General features: G+C 41.5%; 1 protein-coding gene across 1 annotated transcript; it reads right to left on the reverse strand.

Moving 5' to 3' along the window:
- Positions 1 to 1,758: 1,758 nt before the first annotated feature.
- On the reverse strand, positions 1,759 to 7,682 carry LOC109872010 (phosphatidylinositol 3-kinase regulatory subunit gamma). Its single transcript, XM_020463078.2, has 7 exons — positions 7,297 to 7,682; positions 5,456 to 5,850; positions 4,994 to 5,262; positions 4,619 to 4,795; positions 4,193 to 4,267; positions 3,822 to 3,992; positions 1,759 to 3,610 (listed from the first exon to the last, which is right to left on the reverse strand). Exons 1-7 carry the CDS (start codon positions 7,313 to 7,315, stop codon positions 3,304 to 3,306), a joined length of 1,413 nt encoding a protein of 470 aa, XP_020318667.1. The 5' UTR covers positions 7,316 to 7,682; the 3' UTR covers positions 1,759 to 3,303.
- Positions 7,683 to 9,902: the final 2,220 nt, after the last annotated feature.

Consider the following 9,902-nt stretch of genomic DNA (forward strand, 5'->3'; position numbering starts at 1 on the left):
ACCAGCTTCATGAGGTAGTCTCCTGGAATGCATTTCAATTAAAAGGTGTGCCTTGTTAAAAGTTAATTTCTGGAATTTCTTTCCTTCTTAATGAGTTTGAGTCAACCAGTTGTGTTGTGACAAGGTAGGAGTGGTATACAGACCTATTTGGTAAAAGACCAAGTCCATATTATGGCAAGAACAGGTCAAATAAGAATAGAGAAAGGACATGCCAAATCTTTTCAGTCTCTTGAGGGGGAAAAAGTGTTGTTGTGCCCTCTTCACGAACTGTCTCGGTGTGTTTGGATCATGATATTTTGTTGGTGATGTGGACACATAGACTGACCAGATTAATCCAGGTGAAAGCTTTGATCCCTTATTGATGTCACTTGTTAAATCCACTTCAATCAGTGTAGATGAAGGGGAGGAGACAGGTTAAATAAGGCTTTTTAAGCATTGAGACAATTGAGACATGAATTGTGTATGTGTGCCATTCAAAGGGTGAATGGGAAGGGCAGGGCAAGACAAACATTTTAAGTTTCATTGAATGGGGTATGGTAGTAGGTAGAAGGCGCATCAGTTGAGTGTGTCATGAACATGCTCAAGTTTCCTGAATGGTCCACCACCCAAAGGACACCTAGCCAACTTGACACAACAATGGAAGGGCCAGCATCCCTGTGGAACGCTTCCGACACCTTGTAGAGTCCATACCCCGATGAATTTAGGCTGTTCTGAAGGAAATAGGGGTGCAACTCAATATTTGGAAGGTGTTCCTAATGAGTGAAGAAGAAAAGTAAGATCAGGTGGGACCATTCTAGCCAATGAGAGGGCAGATATGCGTGTGAACGACGGCACAACAAAGTCATGCAACGTGCATCTACTTATTTCAGTACATTTGTAAAAGCCTAAACCTTCAGAAACTTCTATTCGATGAAATAAGCCTTAAGTAATTCGACACTCTCTCATAGAACGCCATACAAAAAAGGGTTTATCTCACACGGACAGATTTTGGGAGTAAATCCTCTCACTTCGCGTCTTCCTCTGATATAAAAAATATAAACCCTGGATTGCTGATGCTATGTATTGGCCAATGAAAGGCTTTGAAGCCACTGGTTGGTCATATTAGCACTCCCCAGAAGAAGCAGTCCTCCATAGGAATGAATGGAATTCTACATTATTTCCATGAAATGTTTCAAGGACATAATGACATGTATTTAAGTATTTTTTGTTGTAATTATACTGTAAGGAAAATGCTGACAATGTAATTCAAAAGTATGCATTAAGGTGTCTGTCAAAGAATAAACAGCAAAAACAAATGTAGACATTAATAAATTCCAAAATATTTTTTACAAAGGTGGTGGAGTTCCAAGATGGAGGCGTGGTGGCTTCAAAACAGCGGCCCTTGTTGTGTCATCTAGTTAGTATATACTGCATATCAAATATAGGGTCCTACACTAATGGACCTGGGGTCCCGGGAATAGCGATTGCCAATTGGCTATTAAGATAACGATTGTCCCTATGTCCCCTCTCACTCTCATCACACCAGGATTTTATAGAGGGGTGAAAGGATGTCCTGAGGCTGGGGTGATGATCTGTCCCTAAGCAGCTGCTCAGGTGAGAGATTTCACTGGTTTCAGGTGTTGCATACATAGAAGGATTGGCAGCACCATTTAAAGGAATAGTGAAGTCTTCATAAATCCTTCATAAATAGAAAATGTATTGTCATTGGTTGGTTGCATAAATAAACACTTGGAAGAAGTGGAACAAGGACAACGCAAGTACAAAAGGAAAACCCTCATCAGTTTATTGTCTTTCAGCAAGAAAAGGTTTTAATAATCTCATATTGCTTAACGTCGCCCAAGGAGTTTCCTCAATCCTCCCGTCAAGTTTTTAAGAGAGACTAAAACACCTTCCATCGAACCAACCACAAAAAAAAACTAGTTTTACAGTATCTCAATACAAAGTGTCTATTGTCCTCAAACTTGACAAATGTGCCAAGAACAACATGGATTCCTTTCCTCTTAAGCTATGTAGGCCTATATGTAACGAGGAAACATTCAATGCCTGTATTGAGCAATGCCACAGTTCAAGTAGTGGAGACAGAATTAACACTTCCGCACCTCTGGCAGTTCACACAAAAACGTTCTTAAAAAGGTAACATCATCAGATGAATAACGCCACCAATCAAGAGTTAGTGCATTTCTATGGCAAATGCTGATGACCCCCGATAATCATAATCATTCAATTCTAACATTACAAATACTGTTGGATTGCACTTTCCTCAAGCTTTCATCTCCTGTGGCATATTTCAGAAAAAATATATATCTAAAAATACAAAAAGCTTATACTTTGAGTAACAGAATATAACGTACAGTCCATTTATGTTTTGATCAAGCACATGTGTGGTGTGTTTTCCTCCCCCCCATCACCATAAACGGAATTTTCTGGTCGGGACACATATTTTCTCACTGATAACAAGTGCTTTGGTTATTGGGTACAATATGTAGAATGTTGTTCTAAGAATATATTGAAAATTGTTTATGCTACATTCAGTACAGTAGATCAACTGATAACTGGGTTATAATTTGACAACAGAAAAAATCAGCGCTACTGTCAAATTGCGCTACATCAGTTCCTATAGTTGCATGACTACGTACTCAAATACTCAGAACGAGTTTGGTACGTACCACAGCTAGCTACGCCACCGAGTCAGCCATCTTGTTTTCCTGCACCATTATATTCTAAACCCACTTTAATGATCTGCCGTGCATGGACATCACACCAATTAACACGTATTTGAAAATACATCGAAATTCCAAGGTATTGGATGTATTACGGTCTCATTTGATATTAGCACCTGTTCTTTGTGTTGTCAAAATGGGGCCCTGGAAGTCCAAATAAAAAAAGAGCACCTGACAAATATAAACATATTATGATATATAGTACATGTAGTCAGTCATCCACTGGATGACCAGGCCCACTAATGAAAACAAATAGTATCCCATAAAAGAAAAGGTGAAAAAAAATGGGTACAAAACAAACAAACAAACCAATAACAATAGCAAACAGAATCTTATAAAAAACAAAGTCCCAGCTGACATTCAAGTTCCAATCAAGTGAAATCACATTCACAAATCTGTTGGAATCATCCTAGTGCAAATCCGTAGAATAGCTTCAGTACGCAAACACGTCCGCCCCCTCAAGTTGCTTCACTAAAGCAAACACATCTGCCCCTCAAGTTGCGTCAGTACGCAAGCATATCCGCCCTCAAGTTGTCCTACTAGGATAGCTACAGAACGCAAACAGGTCCCACAGCCGTCTAGTCTACATCTCTGGAGCGGCTGCGGGGAGTCCCGCGGGTAGTTTAGTAGAAGTCTGTAGAAGATGGTGTTCCTCTGTCTTTAGTCGCAGGCAATCCTCTGTGGCTGTGCGGGGCGAAGCTGACGAGACAGGGGTGACGTGGACGGGGTGCACCAGCCGGACGTCCAAGGCCTGGTTGTGCTGTGCCAGGGAGTTGAGGCGGTAGTGCAGAACGAGCTCCTTCAGAGAGCAGTGGAGGTCGTAGGGCTCAGCGAAGCCGTAACCACGTGGCGTGCTGTAGATCATGCAATGCTTTACTTCTTCATTCACACTGAAAGGTTACAAAAGAAAGATATGTTAGTACCAGTGTAGCAGCCCCTAAGCTTAGAAACATGCATCAAAGTGAAGTAACTGCTTTACAAGAGCCTATAAAAGTAGAGCCATCTCATACGGCATAGCAGTATTCACATATTTTTCTTAATCTCCTTTTCCTTCATGATTATTTACATAATGTTCATTTCTCGCAGGAAGAGAACACTCACACCACAGAGCAGGCGTAGCAGCCCTGCTTGCTGCTCTCTCGGATCAGGAAGGTTCCGGTGGGTTTGTCCATCAGCATCTCCTCAGCCTGCGTCCTGCTCAGCTCTCCCACGAACCAGGTCCCCTCATCATGGTGCGCCAGCTTCTCCCGTTCCCCCTTCAAGACATAGGTGCTGCACACACACCAGGGAGGACATTGTTAAAAACCTTTCATTGATACCAATCATTCCTAAATAGTGAGCATACTATTAAAAAAAAGGTGTATTTTATCATTTCTAAACATGTATAAGCACCACAAGCATCTCTAAGCAAAAACTAAGTACAATTACGAAGTATTATAAGAATTTACAGGTCTATACTATGAAATACTTACTCATCACTGCTATCGTCTTGGATCCCCAGCCAATCGTTAATGCGTTTCTGTCGCACACCTTTGTGATTCAGCCAACTGAAAAACCAAGGGGACCAAAAATGAATGTCTGTGCCAACCCACTGGGTACATCATTTCAATGTCTAGTTTTGATTATATTTTAGTTCAATTGTCAACCAACGTGAATTCAACATGAAATCAACAAAACATTTCACCATGTCATTGGATTTAGGTTAAAGGTTTGGTGAAAAAAAGACAAAATTCCCTTATGTTGTGTCAACGTCATCACACATATTTTTTTGTTGTTGAAATGACGTGGAAACAATGTTGATTCAACTACTTTTTGCCCAGTGGGAAGGGCTTGAAAAAAGCTACTACATTAACAGTGATTGGAATAAAACAGAATAGAATAGAAGTATTGTAACTTACTTGAAGTACTGGTCCCTTATGTTGCGTAGCTCTATGAGGTCAGGCCTGAGGCTGTTGATCCTCCTGTCTGTCTCTCTATAGTCCTGGACCTGGGACCTCAAGTCCTGCTCCAGGTGGACCTTACTGTTGTAGATCTCCCCCAGCCGAGACTTCAGCTTCTCATAGTTCATCAGGAAGCTGGAAGGGCAAATGTCAATGGTCATAAAGGGTCAAAAGATGGGTCATGGGTCAAGCCACTGAGCTGAAACATAGCTGCATGCATGTTGGAAGGAGGAAACAACAAAGAGACATCTATCTATCCACACTATAAGCATATGTGGAGACTCCCATGTCGAGAGACGTAGCGATGTTGTTGCCTTAGTTTGCCAGACTCACCTCTCCAGGTCCTTCTCTGTTCCCTCAGATCGACTGCTCCTCTCACACTCCTCCCCGTAACGCTCCTGCTCACGACACTGCTCCTCGAAGATCAGCATGGTCTCGTTGAAGGCATCTATCGCTGTTCTCTTCATCTGGATCTCCTGTGAGGTTTTACTGTAGGCCTCGTATAGACGGTCAAATTCTTGACTCTTCTCCTGATACTGACTGTGGTACTCCTGGAGCTTCCTGCCAGCCACGTCAACACTGTCCTCTTCCACCAGCTCATCCTGGGTACAGACAGGCAGACAAATGTAATACAGAAGACAACTAATTACTTGTCTGTGTATGACGATTATCTTCCATTTACTTAGGAAACCAAAGGCAAATTTCACTCCCTCACAAATTTCCATCTCAAAATGGACACAAACATTCTTGAGACTGAGGGTAGATGAGAGGTGTGGGTGGGTGTCTCATGCCTACCTGTTGGAAGCGGGATACGGGGTGTGTGAGCATGACGTCAAGCACAGCGTTGTACTCCACCAGAGGATGGTGCTGGTAGTGCCAGATGAGCTCCACCACGGAGCTGAAGGTCAGGGGCTCTGAGAATCCGTACTTCCCCTCGCGGTGGTAGATCTTTATCAACTTGCTGTGGCCGTCTTTCCTCAGCGTTAGCGTGAAGTCTCCTTGTGTCTTAGTGGAAGCGTCACGAACTAGGAAGGAACCGTCAGGTGTGTTGCAGAGCTTCTCGTTGACTTCCTCCCTGGAAATGTCTCCCCAGTACCACTCGGCATCTTGCAGGGGAAAGACGGGGGCTTCCCTGAGGCAGTTGTGGCTCATGGAGGAGGTCATAGGCTTTGTTGACCTAGGAGGGAGAGCTGAGAGAGAAAGAGAGCAATCAGGATGACAGTTTCCTGAGATAATGATTCGTTTGAGAGGAAGTGAAATAACTGCAAACATAAACTGTCACCTCACTATCACCACCGGCAGACTCACAGCTGTTTAAATGAATGATCCCCCACACAACAACACCCCCCCCCCCTCTTTGCAAGCTTGTCAAATCTCCAGACAAGCCTAGGCATGTCCAACATAGGTTCACTCACAAAGTTGGCTTTTAGTATTTTTTTTCATGCAAGGGGAAATAGATTTCACACATTTGTCAACAAGTCTGAAAAACCAACAAAGAAGCTAAAGCAACCGAATGTAAATGCTGCAAATTCAGCACATTTTTACTCTGTCAGTAAAGTGCAAATGTAGGCATAACTTTAGATAGGGTCAATTTTACATCCCCTGGTTGTCTTGTGTCCAAATTCTGCAACTGCCCCAAAACCATCCATCTTCTGGAAGGGCACTAAAGTTATGATCCTCTATACAACTATTATATTTTTCTTTTACCGCAGGACTTTCAAAACCCTCTTAACTTTTCCATATTGAGGCGAAGGACGATATTTGCGATGTGTTTCACTACAGGCCAAAAGTGCATTTTAGGAACCTGTAGCAGCAAAAGCTGAAAGCCCGGATTCCTAAACTGTATAACTTGTGACTGTACCCCAAGCCCTCACTCCAGAGGGTGTCATGAAGTAAAGGAATAAACAAATACAGTATATGAAGAATAGACTTCATAAAAGCCCGGATATAAATATCATATTCTCTTTATTTTACTTCAAGAAGCATTGGAAATGGTCCCTCTTTATTTGACACCAGCCAGTTCTAAACAGGCGATGGCTATGGCATTCACTGTAATCCCACGGAGACAGCTGAATAAAAAAAAAATTAAAAGACAATATGTGATAATAATAAATGCAATATCACATTAAGTAGCATACAGCCATCCATTGGCAGTTTCGAAGTAAGTCATGCGACAAGTTGCCTAGTCTGGTCTGGTAGGCTTTCAGTGGTTGCGCACGAATTAACTACGGTCGGCTACAGTAGACTAGAGAAAAAGGGGAACAAAGCAGTCATTTCATTGCGGCATTTCTTCTCCACTCAACATTGTTTACGCGCTGGTAAAACGCGTTATTATAACATAGTAATAGGTTAGAGAGAATTTAATCACCCTATGACCCAAAATACCATGTTTAATTTTGATATATATCTTTGTAAAGACAAAGCAAGACTGAGAATGAGCGAATCCACCGCGTCAACGACAAAAGTATTACGTAATTGCCAAGCAGCGAATTGCGCTATGCATGCCTGGGCAAAACACATGGGGAGGGGGGGGGGGGACACCTGTGTGTGCACAACTGGTATTATGTCAACTTTCTATCATAAGCGGTTAATAAAATGTGATAGGCATTTTAATATAATACAGATCCAACAAATACCTGGAGGTGCCTGATCCATTTCGACGAAGAATAGGATTTAAGAGGGATAAAACATCCCGTTCCAAACGTTTAAATTCCAAATCGTTTTGTGGGATACCTTTCCCTTTCTCACGATGCGTAAAAAATACAACTTTCTCTTGCACCAGAGTGAAGGGATCACAATGGCGATTCGTTTTAGGAGCCTATGCGTCCTACTTCAGATTAGACAGTTCAGTAGCAGAATTATTAATTAGTCCAGTTTGAGAGAATATCATCAACGCCAAAATCGTAATTCGTTCAATACATTTAATCACAAAAGCAGTTCTGCAAAAAAATGATGATTGTCATTTCCAGCTACGTTTCTCATTACCGCCGATCGGCTCTGCTCCAAACTTCGTCGCAGAGGCAGCGGTCAAGAGATTTTAAAGGGATCTGCAACATCATCTTGGGAGAAACCACCACGTTTAGAGGGAGAGCTGTCGTCACAAGACCGATTGCTTAATGTATACAGACTGAAAATACATTTCTGATGTAAATATGAAATAGTATCATGTTGTCTTGTATTGTATTAATTGTAGCCTATATCTGAATGCAGCTTTTATAGACATACGATTATTGGTGAGGGATGTGTTTAATAACCGTTCACGTACACCCCTAAATGAAAAGTGGTACGTTCCTTGCCTGATCGTTTCATTCAAGGTTCTCAATGCAAGGTAACTGTAACTGCGATTAATTCGACGACACATACATGAGATATGAATGAATATAACTAGCGAAGACACAAAGACACACAGATACATTGTTTATTTTTAATAATAATAAAGATAAGCACCATAGTGCCTAGTAGCCCTTTACACTCGTACTCGCCTGTCATCGATGACTATTTTTATTTATTAATATAGAAATCATGTTGACGGTAACCCTGCAAAAAAGTCATTCATAAACCATTTTAATTTTCATTTGCATTAGAAAGCTAAGTATTTGTTTCTTGGGCTTCAAGAATGTGACTGCTCAAAGTACTTTAGGCCTTGAAAAATAAATAATTTAACTGATTGAATGTAATGGGATATCCGTAAACAAATGCCCTGGTCAAGGCTATGACTGCGCCTGCGCAATGAGTAGAGCTTACTCAGGTGTTCAAACGGGCATATCAGACCGAGAGCCTAATGCTTCTCGGGTAGTTCTTTGTGAGTTTTAGTTCTCTATTTAATCTGTAACGATGAAACGTTACAAATTCCGCGATATAAATGTAAAGGTAGTTTGCGATTGAGAAGAAATATGGAGCGTGTGAGGTGAATGCAGTCTCCGCTAAAGTAGGAACATTGCTTTTGCATTTCAATCATTCTTTAAAGCTAAACTTCCGTGGTATGGATTGAATAGAGCCCTTAGTTTAGAAAACGATATCTCCACAGAGGCAACAGTTACGGGGATGGTTAAAAACAGCATGCTTGCAGTAGCAACATCAGGGAAACTGGGAAGAAGGTAGTGGTGCTTTAAATAGGCCTACAGCAGTTCTGAAACATCTTTGATTGAGTCTTTCATATTTTCCTTAATTGCCGGCCTCAAAACGTGACAAAAAGAGATGACCTGTATAGGAAATAAATTGGCAGATGCAAACAGATTATCATCATTAGCAGACAACATTTACTTGAGGGCTCAAACAACTCCGGTTCATTCTGGTGAACCTGAGTTTGAGTTATGTGGTTGCAATATCAACAGTTCCTGATCTCTGGTATATCTTGGCATACATCATTCAAGACTAAGTTTAAATTGTGTGCAGCGCAATGGACATATACCCTAATGCACAATGTCTCAGGTAAGTCTGGGTTGTCAATATTCAGTGTCATGTATTCATGGATTCCAAGGGAAGCCAGGCTTCCCCCCCAAAATTAGTAATAACATTTTTTATTTTATTTTTATTTTTTAGATTTCGTCTCTGTGTTTCATAAATGTCCTTCAATTCGCAAGATACTGAATGTATCTCACCGGAGAAAGCATCCAAGTGAGCAAAACAGCGCCCCTCTGTCTCTGATTGTGTAGCCCATCTATACTGTCTGGTCAAAAAGAGTATGGCATTGTTGCCTCCCGTAGCATTGAATGCAAGGGAAGCCAGCAAACATTTGGCCTCCCTTGATCATTTGTAAAATAACAATAGCCAATCAGCGTTGAGCTAAACTGAGTGAGCTCAGCTGGGAATAGTCCTGGTGCACCATAAAAAAAGGGTCAAGGGAAGCCAGATCGAATTTGGCTTCACACCAATCACATCACATTAGAAGCCAAATGTCACTGACAGAAAACTTGAATTGTTGCATCTCGTTGTGTCGTTGTCCTCCAGTGGCTAGCTAGCTAAATTCTTCCCTTTTGTAAATTAGCCATGGATGGAGATAGGGATTTTGACTTGTGGTTTTACTTAATTCTCCATACTGGCCAATAATTATATCCAACCATAAATTCATACATTGTGCCCCTGGCCTGAAAGGATGGAAGTTCAACATGTAGCTAGGTGTAGTAACTTTAGGCTTATGTTAACTAGCTGGCCTGGTGCATCGGTTGCCCATGAAAGGAAGTTAGGCTAGTGAGCAAGCATTTTAGCCAGGTAGCCCAGGACAATAAAAACTAAAAGCATG

This window comes from Oncorhynchus kisutch, linkage group LG27, assembly GCF_002021735.2.
Source record: "Oncorhynchus kisutch isolate 150728-3 linkage group LG27, Okis_V2, whole genome shotgun sequence".
In the NCBI taxonomy this organism is placed as follows: domain Eukaryota; kingdom Metazoa; phylum Chordata; class Actinopteri; order Salmoniformes; family Salmonidae; genus Oncorhynchus; species Oncorhynchus kisutch.